Below are 12,979 nucleotides of genomic sequence, written 5' to 3'. Positions count from 1 at the left end.
AGTCAGGGATATGTTCCATATGGAACACCTCAGTATATTGTCCATTGTCCATTAATTGGTGTGGTGTGATCACTGTTGTAATGTCCTGAACCATAGGCAATATAATAACAACAAAATCCAATGCTCAGCAAAAATAGTATTAATGTTCCTTGTACCCAATTGGGGAGTGGGGGGGCTGGGTCCTCGTCATTGTCTTATTCTGAGGGCAGAATCATAGCGCTAGGCTGAGTGATCATGCATGGATAACATACCTGAATATTGAGCCAGTCATGATGGGGTTCCATCTGTCGACTTGTCCCCTTGTGTGTTGGGTTTGATGTGATTCTTAAAGATGTCTTGACAGTGGAAAACATGTGTATTGTGTTCTGGAAGGTCAAGATGAGTTTTGCCGGGTGGATGAAGCCTCATCTAGCTTGCACAGATTTAGCTTGCGTAGCTTGGAACTCACCTCGTTGTAGGTCGCCCTCTGTTTTAGCAGTTCGGCAGGTCAGTGACTCTTTGACTGTTCTCTCCCTCCACCTCAGGCAGACGTTTTGGCCTGGTCCCAGAGGGAATATGGCTTGGGTGTTTAAAAGGGTTTATTTGTGGAGATGTGTGCTGTTTGTTGCTGTTTTCAGCGCTCTGTCTGGTAATAAGTGTGGAAGAAGAGGGGGAATAGGAGGGGGAAGAAGAGGAGGAAGAGAAGACGGGAGGAGAGGAGGAGGGGGGCCCTGCAGTGTGTTATGAGTAAGGAAGAGGAGGTATAGGAGGAGGAGGGACACTCTGTAGTGTGTAATGAATGAGGAAGAGTAGGAATAGGAGGAGGAAGACCTTGTAATCATCAACCCTGTATGTTTTTCCTACAGGGCCGGAATCTGTCCCTGGCGTTTCAGGCTGCAGAGAGCATTGGCATCAAACCCTCCCTGGTGAGTTGGACTGAACAACCAGAGACCAGACAATGCACCAAAGAAGCATAGACGCTTTGATCTGGTTTATTGCTAAACAAATGACCTGATTTGATTAACTACAGAATGAATAGCATGCTTTGATTTGGTCATCTACAGAAGCAACGTTTGATTAGATGATTGAATTTTATCAAGTGATCGAGTGATCAGCGTCCAATACTGTAGTGCCCTCCAAGCTCGTCAGCAAGCTCGGGACCCTGGGACTGAACTCCTCCCTCTGCAACTGGATCCTGGACTTCCTGATGGGCAGACCCCAGGTGGTGAGGGTAAGCAACAACATCTTCGCCAAGCTGACCCTCAACACGGGGGTGTGTGTTTAGCCCCCTCGTGTACTCCCTGTTCTCCCACAACTGTGTGGCCACGCACGACTCCAACACCATCATCAAATTTTCTGACGACGGTGGTAGGCCTGATCACTGACAGCGATGAGACCTGGCAGTGGGTTTGGTGGTGCCTGGACAACAATCTCTCCCTCAATGTTAGCAAGACCAAGAAGGAAACAGTGGGGGGAGCATGACCCCCTCCACATCAATAGGGCTGAAGTGGAGAGGGTCAAGAGATTCAAGTTCCTCTGTGTCCAGATAACATGGTTGTAACGGCGCCTCTTCTCCCTCAAGAGACTGAAGAGATTTGTCATGGGCCCTCAGATCCTCAAGAAGTTTTACAGCTGCACCATCGTGAGCATCTTGACTAGCTGCATCACTGCCTGGTATGGCAACTTTACCACCCTTGACCGCAAGGCTCTACAGATGGTGGTGCGGACGGCCCATGTACATCATTGAGCCAAAGCTACCAGCCATCCAGGACATTTATACCAGGCGTGTCTGTGGAAGGCCCAGAAAATTGCCAAAGACTTCAACCATCCCAGCCATGGACTGTTCTCAGGCTCCAAGACAGCTTCTATCCCTAAGCAATAAGACTGTTGAACAGCTAACCAATGGCTGCCCACCCTCACCCACAGACTATCGTCATTAACTGTACCTGCTCTGGCATTGCGCATGGTGATCTTAGGGTTGAGTGAGACTGCTCATCCATGGAAACCCATTTCATGAAACTCTCGATGAACAGTTATTGTGCTGACGTTGCTTCCAGAGGCAGTTTGGAACTCAGTAGTGAGTGTTGCAATCGAGGACAGGCAATTTTTAACACGCCACGCGCTTCAACACTCTGTGAGCTTGTGTGGCCTACCACTTTGCAGCTGAGCCGTTGTTGCTCCTAGACATTTCCACTTCACAATAACAGCACTTACAGTTGACAGGGGCAGCTCTAGCAGGGCATAAATTTGACGAACTGAGTTGTTGGAAAGGTGGCATCGTATGACGGTGGTACTTTGAAAGTCACTGAGCTCTTCAGTAAGGCCATTCTACTGTCAATGTTTGTCTATGGAGATTGCATGGCTGTGTGCTCAATTTTATACACCTATCAGCAACAGGTGTGGCTGAAATCCACAAATTTGAAGGGGTGTCCACGTACTTTTGTATATATAGTGTATGTAACCTACACGCGACCTCTCAACGCAGTTTACTGAAGGTAATCTCCATCTTACATTCATGAAATCTCCAATCTAGCTTTGTGCCAAAGGCAGACGCTCAACATATAAAATGCAGCTAGGACTACTCACTGTTAACAAAATGTCTAGTACATTGTGTCCACAAACACGCTCGAGGAAATAGACATTTTGTTCCATGATGTTACAATAACAAAAGCGAGTGCACAGGCTTCACTAGATTCGCAGGGATTTGTTGTACCGGGGCACTATCTCTGCTACTGGTGCTGAGTCACCGCTACTAGGCCTATTTGCTTGTCTGGTTGTTAAGTGGAGAATCTGATATGTTCCCTGTGACAAAATCACCACAATAAGTGGGTTATSATAAAGTATAAACAGCCACAACCTTCCAAGATTCCCCTGATAGCCAGGTGCAAGGGGAGAGACAAGTACCAACAAGCTCAGTCAAAGATAAGCTAAAACAAATGTAATTTTCACGAGACTGTAGTCCAATAATCACATAATATTTTAGGCCTACATTTAAACTAATTTACATCAACGAAATAGCGTGGTGACTTTGACAGAACTTTGAGTTGATTAAATTGTGACAAATACAGTCGTGGCTAAAAGTTTTGAGAATGARACAAATATTAATTTTCACAAAGTCTGCTGCCTCAGTTTGTATGATGGCAATTTGCATATACTCCAGAATGTTATGAAGAGTGATCAGATGAATTGCAATTAATTGCAAAGTCCCTCTTTGCAATGCAAATTAACTGAATCCACACAAAAACAATCCACTGCATTTCAGCCCTGCCACAAAAGGACCAGCTGACATCATGTCAGTGATTCTCTCGTTAACACAATGCTGTGAGTGTTGACGAGGACAAGGCTGGAGATCACTCTGTCATGCTGATTGAGTTCTAATAACAGACTGGAAGCTTCAAAAGTAGGGTGGTTCTTCCTCTGTCAATCATGGTTACCTGCAAGGAAACACGTGCCGTCATCATTTCTTTGCACAAAAAGGGCTTCACAGGCAAGGATATTGCTGCCAGTTGCACCTAAATCAACCATTTATCGGATCATCAAGAACTTCAAGGAGAGCGGTTCAATTGTTGTGAAGAAGGCTTCAGGGCGCCCAAGAAAGTCCAGCAAGCACCAGGACCGTCTCCTAAAGTTGATTCAGCTGCGGGATCGGGGCACCACCAGTACAGAGCTTGCTCAGGAATGGCAGCAGGCAGGTGTGAGTGCATCTGCACGCACAGTGAGGCGAAGACTTTTGGAGGATGGCCTGGTGTCAAGAAGGGCAGCAAAGAAGCCACTTCTCTCCATGAAAAACATCAGGGACAGACTGATATTCTGCAAAAGGTACAGAGATTGGACTGCTGAGGACTGGGGTAAACTCATTTTCWCTGATGAATCCCCTTTCCGATTGTTTGGGGCATCCAGAAAAAAGGCTTGTCCGGAGAAGACAAGGTGAGCGCTACCACCAGTACTGTATCATGCCAACAGTAAAGCATCCTGAGACCATTCATGTGTGGGGTTGCTTCTCAGCCAAGGGAGTGGGCTCACTCACAATTTTGCCTAAGAACACAGCCATGAATAAAGAATGGTACCAACACATACTCTGATAGCAACTTCTCCCAACCATCAATTAACAGGTTTGCCTTGTTAAAAGTTAATTAACAGGTGTGCCTTGTAAAAAGTTAAAGTTAAGGTAGGGGTGGTATACAGAAGATAGCCCTATTAGGTAAAACACTAAGTCCATATTATGGCAAGAACAGCTCAAATAAGCAAAGAGAAACCACAGTCCATCATTACTTTAAGACATGAAGGTCAGTCAATCCGGAAAATGTCAAGAACTTTGAAAGTTTCTTCAAGTGCAGTCGCAAAAACCATCAAGTGCTATGATGAAACTGGCTCTCATGAGAACCGCCACAGAAAAGGAAGACCCAGAGTTACCTCTGCTGCGTATAAGTTCATTAGAGTTACGAGCCTCAGAAATTGCAGCCCAAATAAATGCTTCACAGAGTTCAAGTAACAAACACATCTCAACATCAACATCAAAGAAAACACTATTAAAGGACACCAATAAGAAGAAGGGACATGCTTGGCCCAAGAAACACCAGCAATGGACATTAGACCAGTGGAAATCTGTCCTTTGGTCTGATTAATCAAAATTTGCGATTTTTGGTTCCAACCGCCGTATCTTTGTGAGACGCAGAGTAGGTGAGCGGATAATCTCTGCATGTGTGGTTCCCACCGTGAAGCTTGGAGGAGGTGTGATGGTGTGGTGGTGCTTTGCTGGTGACACTGTCAGTGATTTATTTAGAATTCAAGACACATTTAACCAGCATGGCTACCACAGCATTCTGCAGCGATACCCCATCCCATCTGGTTTGCGGTCAGTGGAACTATCATTTGTTTTTCAACAGGACAATGACCCAACACACCTCCAGGCTGTGTAAGGGCTATTTGACCAAGAAGGAGAGTGATGGAGTGTTGCATCAGATGACCTGGCCTCCACAATCCCCTGACCTCAACCCAATTGAGATGGTTTGGGATGAGTTGGACCGCAGAGGGAAGGAAAAGCAGCCAACAAATGCTCAGCATATGTGGGAACTCCTTCAAGACGGTTGTAAAAGCATTCCATGTGYAGCTGGTTGAGAGAATGCCAAGAGTGTGCAAAGCTGTCATGAATCTCAAATATAAAATATATTTTGATTTGTTTAACACTTTTTTGGTTTTGGTGTTATTTCATAGTTTTGATGTGTTCACTATTATTCTAGAATGTAGAAAATAGTTTWAAAAAAGAAAAACCCTTGAATGAGTACAGTAACTGTACAGTATCAACCTCAACTACCACTGTATCCCTGCACATATGGTACTGGTACTGACCTTGTAATTAGCGTACATTCTTGTGCGTTTTATTTCTTGTGTGTTTTTATTTGAATTTATCTGACCTAGTATTGTGCAAGCAACAAATTAGCATTGATTTGATTTGACATTTCTGATAGAGTTGGTTGAAATGCCTCAAGCATCTGTTCCCACACTGTGTCTATAAAATCTGCAATGTTTTTATTTTATTTTATTTTTTTACTATTTTTCATCCATATTACATTAAAAAAATGTATATAAATGTTTTAGATGCAGATGAAATAGGTGTCATGCCACTGGTGCCATTCGTGCTTGATTGACATCTGCATACATGGGTGGCAGGGATCCTCTCTCACAAACTAAATTGGAGCATGAACAAACAATATTTCATGAACAAACAAATCAGAGCATGTTATTGGCCTGTTTGTGTGTGAGTGACATTTGTGCACATATGGGCGTCAGGATCCTTGCTCGTCTTAGGATCCCCACCTCCCCTCACACACACCCCACCTTACCACGGCAGGTCCAACTTGTTCCAGAGACCCATATTCAGAGCCCCTCAAACCCATCATTGACTGCAGCAGTCCTCTCTCTCTCCCTCTGGAGCAGACTGTTATCATGACATGCACAAACCACCCCTGCAGAACTACTCAAGGCATTTACCACTGTCAACACAGGCCTACGCACGCAAACACAGAGTCACACACACACAAACCAGTGATGTAGAAAACATGAACAGACGTGCTGCGCCTTTTATAAATATGTCTTTGACCAATCAATAGAAGGCGTAGATGTCAGATTTATATGTTTTATGACGTGAAACCGTATAGACTTGTTTTTTAACTTGGCATTGTCATCTGCCATTGGATTTGCTTCAGTGCAACACCGTTTAAGAAGTCAATATAGTGGCTGTGTCCGAATACCCATACTAGTGTACTACATACATAGGCTACGCATCGTTACATACTATTTAGCACATACCGTTTAGTTAAAAAGTATGCAGTATGCCACGGCCGAAATGCAGTAGCTCAGTAGAATCTTCTGACTGGCTGTTTAGGTAGGGCAGGGCCAAGTGCAAGAGTTTTCCAAATTCAACAGACATGCATCACATTAACCATCCTGATAATTCTGTAGCTCATTTCCAATTCGATTAATTTCTCTAAACTCTGTATAGAATAGGAATGGAGTTATAGGCCTACTCAGGATGGTTATAGGCAGAATATCACATTCAACCTAAACCATAGCCCATATAGCCCATCTATCCTATTTAAAAAGSACTAAAGACAGAAACATATAATTTGGTTCCATTTCAACATATTTATTAGTGAAACCAAAGTGTTGAAACTTATATAAATTCAATTAAATAGCCTAGTGCACACACCAACACTTTTTAAATGTTCAAATCAAAAGGCCAATGCACAAAACAACATGTACAGGCGGATGCATCGCAAATTCAGAACCGTTGGACAGCAACATAGTAAACTAAAGCACTGATCATTGGGAACAAGATCAGAGTGACTGCTAAGGCATGATCCATAAATTAAATCATTAAATAGATAGCCTAGCCTACAATCTATATGTTTAAATTAAAAGGCCTGATTAACTTGACATCAATAACTCAGCCACATCCTGAGTCCCCGGTGCCGACACATTCAGAAATCAAAAGACACATTCAGAAATATGGTTTAGTACTGGCAAAGGACAAGAGAACAAGAAACACTTTTCAATGAGAAAACAGAAATCCACTTAAAAKATTTAGTTGTAGCTTAAGATGCAATAGCCTACTCGTGGTCATTTTAAGGAGAACAAAAACTACATAGTTTCACTATTTGGCATCTTGCCTAATTAATGGTTTGGCTACTTGAACAGAACTAGGGCCTATCACTCGCAGCCCGCCTCTTCCAATGCATTGTGGAAAAGTGTGCATTAAATTCTGCTAGATGAAGAGCGGAATGAGTATAACATCCTGGCATTTAAAATATACTAGATTTTCGAAAATTCACATAGGCCTACTATAACACATTCCTTTTTTGCATACTGAGAAGGTGTAATGCGCGATTACGCTGTTTCCTGCTATTCATTGATTTCAGTAGCACATCCCCATATCTAAGTGATTACTATGACATCCAGGCATTTAAAGTATACTCGATTTTCAAAATGTTGCATACTATTAAACATTTCCACATATTCAAATGGCTTACTATTTAGGACACAAGTATGGGTATTCGGACACGGCTACTGTGTGGAGCAGGGTTCCCCAACTGGCGGTCCGTAGGCCCCCCAAGTTTTCTGAGCAAATGATAATATTTTTTGTTGTTGTTGTTGGACATAAAAGACTGTAAAAACACCAGGAAATCAGCTCCAAGTGATTTTAATTTTGGAAATCTGTTCCCAAGTATTCCCACTCATAATAGAGAGACACGTGATTGTATACAAATGATTACATGTTAGTCAAATATTATATCTGTTTGGGCTTGTAGTCTGCCAATTATTTTAAATTATGTTCCGCTCCAAGACCATCTGCTCAAGAAKAAATCAGCCCGCGGCTGAATTTAGTTGATGATCCCTGGTGTAGAGCAAACAGCTGCATTTAGCAGTGTGTGTCTGTGTGTGTGTCTGTGTTTCTGTGCGAGCGTGCATGCTTGAGTGTGTGCATGTGCATACGTGTCAGGAAAATCATAGATCAGTTTTGATTTGGTCTGACTCCAAACCAGCAGCCATTTTGAAATAGTAACAGTAAGGTCTCAGAGCCTGATAAGAAAGCAGCAGTGATGGTAACTGTCCACGTAGCTAGCCTTACTGTGTTCCCTCCTCCCTTCAGTTCCACTAAATGGGGAATAGGCTCCATTTATTTCCTACATTCTGTCAGCATTCCTTCTGATATCAGCAATACTTTATGTCAAATAAGGCTTGCTTATAAAGTATCACATGCATGGTGTGAATTCTACTGATTATACAACGAGTGGGTATGGATGGGTATGTATCACCTTGAATAATAGTTATTTTAAAGGTGCAAATAGCAGTTGTTGCATACATTTTTGGACTTATAAATGAATGATATGTTCCCATTGATTCTTGAAGAATATAACTTATAAATGCCTCAGGAACTTAGTTCAACTGTCACGCCTCATCAGAATACAAAATATAGGGTTGTTTTACTCCAGTGTTAAATGAAATGTAAACAAACACTATATAGCCATAAAAGATGGTTAAAACTATAATTCTGATATCATGGATGGTCAGTCCTTGCATCCATAGATCTGTCTATGAATTTGAGAGTGTTAACATTTCTTCAGCCCCATCCCTCAGCTTTTTACAGAAATGGGCAGGGAGTACGCTTTGTTATTATAACTACTGCTGATTGCTGCTTTAAAATAAATATTTTTACTGTTAATTCCCGTAAACCTAGCTCATTCTGTGCCTTTGCCAGCTCCCCTGTCATGTTCGTTGTCATGCCAATAATGGATAGGCTAAGGCGTGACATGGAATGAGATATTATTTTAAACCTGCCCAGTTTTGTATAGTGAATGTGTGGGTGTTTAGAGGACAGTGGAGGGAATATCGGTGTGGACGTAGCAGGATTACACTCTTATAAAAAAAGGAGCTATCTAGAACCTAAAAGGGTTCTTCGGCTGTCCCCATAGGAGAACCCTTTGAAGAACCATTTGGGTTCCAGGTAGAATCCTTTTGGGTTCCATGTTGAACACTTTTCACAGAGGGTTATACATGGATCCCAAAAGGGTTCTGCCTAGAACCAAAAAGGGTTCTACTTGGAACCGAAAAAAAGTTATCCTATGGGGACAACCGAAGAACCCTTTTGGAACCCTTTTGTAGGCATTGGTACACTATGTGTGCTTTAGGACAGTGTATGTTGGCTCTTAACTTAACTTGATTGACAATGGTATTTTCCATGTCCTACATTCTTTAGTGGCGTTTTGCCCTCATTGCATGCGAAGAGCAAGGCACACTATGGTAGCTGGGTGCTTGGGATAGTCAGGATCATAGACCTGGGTTCAAATGCTATTTGGAATCACTGCAAATACTTTAGATGGGCTTGATTGAGCATGCCTGACACTATGGACCTAATAGAATAGTTTAAAAAGTGCAAACCCTGCCCAGCTGGTGCGCTAGACAGGCTAAGGCAAACACTCAAAGTATTTGAAAGATTTCAGATAGTATTTGAACCCAAGTTTGTTACAGTCAGGATCCCAGTTGGGTCTTGGGTCCTTGCATCTTTCTTAAACTCATGCAAATGTTAAAATTACTCCCTGAGAGAGAACTTTCCAAATACACAAATCTCAAGGATAGTTCAAATCCAAAGCACTCACAGACCCGAGGGACCTAAATAAGGAATTAAGTCAGGCTTAAGTGCTTAATGTGAAACTATGGTTCACTTCACTCTGCTATTAGTGCAGGGGAAGTCATAGTTGAGGTTACAATGGAACGTCAGGAATGCCATGACATTACGAAGTCCAACCCCACTGGATGTCTGAGTCAAGACATTTGCCAACCAACCCAGTCTTAGAATAATCATCCCTCAAGCTTCATGAGGTGGAGTAAGAAAAACACATCACCATGTTAGAGACAGATATATTGATTGTTTATGGGTTCCCCAGGTCTATGCCATTGCCTTGGAATCAAACATACGGTTTCATCCCAGAAGACTGATTGTTTACATCAGACATTTGACAGTAAACAGTATGGTGGTGGTGACTCACTACTAAACACCACCAAATCTAAGGCTGTTATGTAAAGCTGACCCAACCCTGGGTAGGGCTGCTCTGACAGTAGTGTCACAGGACAAGACAGGTATCCTGACCCTGTAATTGCTGGCCTGTCTGTGTCTCTAAGGCTCAGCCTTCACTGTCTGTTTTTCTCTCACCATTATTATCTCGTACCTGATTTGTGTCTGAACCACGATCTGTGGCCAAGGACTGAGATCCAAATCTGTGTACCAACACAAACAGAAGCAAGCATGCACGCACACAAAAACACACACACACACACACACACACACACACACACACACACACACACACACACACACACACACACACACACTACTTTTTCTGTCCAGACTGAGTTTGAATTGATCTGCATAATCGATAATGATGAAAATCAATCTTGTATATTATATAATGTATGTAGAATTTGTTCATGTTTATATACACTGAGTGTACAAAACATTAGGAACACCTGCTCTTTCCATGACATAGACTGAATCCAGGTGAAAACTATGATCCCTTATTGATGTCACTTGTTAAATCCTCTTCAGTCAGTGTAGATGAAGGGGAGGAGACAGTTTAAGAAGGATTTTTAAGCCTTGAGACAATAGAGACAAGGATTGTGTATGTGTGCCATTCAGAGAGTGAATAGGCAAGACAAAAGATTTAAGTGCCTTTGAACGGGGTATGGTAATAGGTGCCAGGCAAACCGGTTTGAGTAGGTCAAGAACTGCAACGCTGCTGGGTTGCTCAACAGTTTCCTGTGTGTATCAAGAATGGTCCACTACCCAAAGGACGTCCAGCCAATTTGACACAACTTTGGGAAGCATTGGAGTCAACATGGGCCGGCATCCCTGTGGAATGCTTTCGACACCTTGTAGAGTCCATGCCCCGACGATTTGAGGCTGTTCTGAGGGTAAAAGGGGGTGCAACTCAATATTACAGTAGGAAGGTGTTCCAAAAGTTTTGTACACTCAGTGTATAGCATCCATGTATGAAATGTTGTATTATGCTCCTACATCAAACTGTTGAGTGAACTGTTTTTTTCTCTGTCTATATGTCTGTCTGTCCTTTCAGGACATTGATGAGTTGATGCACACGGACAGACCGGACTGGCAGAGTGTCATGCAGTACGTTTCTCAGATCTACAAGTACTTTGAGACTTGACCAGAGAACAGGGGGCGGAGGAGGAGGAAGAAAGGATGCACCGCAGCACTTTCTGTACGGTCCATGTCCCCTTCTCTCAACATGGAACCCTAGAACCCTTATTCCTCAAACACACTGACTGAACTCCCTCAACTGACCCTCACATCCTCCTCAACACTAAAAGTTTGAACTTGCTTGGAGTTACTGTTTTTCCTACGTACATAATGGTACAATCGACACTTTGTGTTAAAATGCTGAGATCTGTGACTGCAAATAAGAAATATAAAACCTTGTTAGCCCTTACATGGAAAGACATGATGCAATTCTTTATGTTGAAGTCCAATGATTATTTAGAAATTATACTTTAAAGGGATAGTTCACCTAAATTACAAAATTACATATTGGTTTCCTTATCCTGTAAGCAGTCTATGGACAAGGTATGACAGCAACCCATGCATTTTTTTAGTTTCCTTGATACTGTTTCCAAATGCTAATGTTTTAGCATTTGTGGCACAAATCCCATTCAAGTAATGGTACCGATATTAGCGTTGTTCGCACATGTCCAAATTATCCGAAAGTATCTCAAATGGATTATGAGCTCAACAAAGTCACTTATAGATGGTTTAAACATGATTGGCGAAAAATGCTAATACCATTACTTGAATGGGATTTGTGCCACACATGCTAAAACATTATCATTTGGAAACAGCGCCAGGGAAACTAAACCAAAGCATGGATTCCTGTCATACCGTCTCCATAGACTACTTACCAAGGTTATTGTGGTAAATTAAAACTGAGATTAAAACAAAAACGAATCATTATAAATGATTGAGTAAACTGAAATAAAATAATTAACAACCCGTTTGTGTAACGCTTGTTCTCCTCCTCTTCGTCCGAAGAGGAGGAGTAGGGATCAGACCAACATGCAGCGGGTTTAGAAAACATAATGAATTTATTAAACGACGAAGACGAACAACACTTGGAATAATACAAAATAACAAAACGAACGAAGACAGACCTGAACTAGAGAACTTACAAATAACACGAAGAACGCACGAACAGGTATAGACTACAAACATAAACGCTACAGTCCCGTGTGGTACGCACATACATACAGACACGGAAGACAACCACCCACAAACAAACAGTGTGAACACCCTACCTTTATATGGTTCCCAATCAGAGGAAACGTCAAACACCTGTCTCTGATTGAGAACCATATAAGGCTAATTACAAACCCTAAACATAGAAACACAAAACATAGAATGCCCACCCCAACTCACGCCCTGACCAACTAAACACATACAAAAATAACAGACAACAGGTCAGGAACGTGACAGTTTGAAAAACTAAAACTATACTGAAACTATTATCTTTGACTCCAAAACGAACTAAAATAAAATAAAACACATTGAATGAAACATTGAATTAAACCATCACAACAAAAATGTTATGGATTTTCAATCCTTTGGGGGGTTTTCAAACAACTAGAATTTCTGCTGACCCCCCCCCCCCAAATCTAACAACACAACCTTAAAATCTGAAAATTTATATTTTTACATCAACAAATAACCTTCAATTTATTACATTTTCATCTCGCTCATCAAATTTTTTGAACCAAATAATACATCCCCCGCAACCCCTCTAGGAGTTGCGACCCCGAATTTGAATACCACTGGCTTACAGCGTAAGGAAACGAATACATCATATTGTAATTTGGTGAACTATCCCTTTAAAGGAGAAGCCTATCAAATCAAATTGACTGCTTTCCGTTCGTCCTAAATAAACCATTGCCTTTGTTT

The 12,979-nt window shown here is 42.0% G+C and overlaps 1 protein-coding gene across 3 annotated transcripts in view; it reads left to right on the top strand.

The window, feature by feature from the left end:
- The window catches only part of LOC111981317 (cytospin-B-like), a 187,865-nt gene extending 175,822 nt beyond the window's left edge, over positions 1-12,043 (top strand). For all 3 annotated transcript variants that reach the window (XM_024012534.2, XM_024012535.2, XM_024012536.2), the window contains 2 exons: positions 846-905; positions 11,109-12,043. In XM_024012534.2, the coding sequence (XP_023868302.1) occupies positions 846-905; positions 11,109-11,198 (150 nt within the window). In that variant the 3' untranslated portion in view covers positions 11,199-12,043. The remainder of the gene's footprint in view (positions 1-845; positions 906-11,108) is intronic.
- The last annotated feature ends 936 nt before the right edge of the window (positions 12,044-12,979 follow it).

Source organism: Salvelinus sp. IW2-2015, linkage group LG20, assembly GCF_002910315.2.
Source record: "Salvelinus sp. IW2-2015 linkage group LG20, ASM291031v2, whole genome shotgun sequence".
Classification (NCBI taxonomy): domain Eukaryota; kingdom Metazoa; phylum Chordata; class Actinopteri; order Salmoniformes; family Salmonidae; genus Salvelinus; species Salvelinus sp. IW2-2015.
Note: the sequence above shows the minus strand (reverse complement) of the source record. Positions and strands in the feature narration are given on the sequence as shown.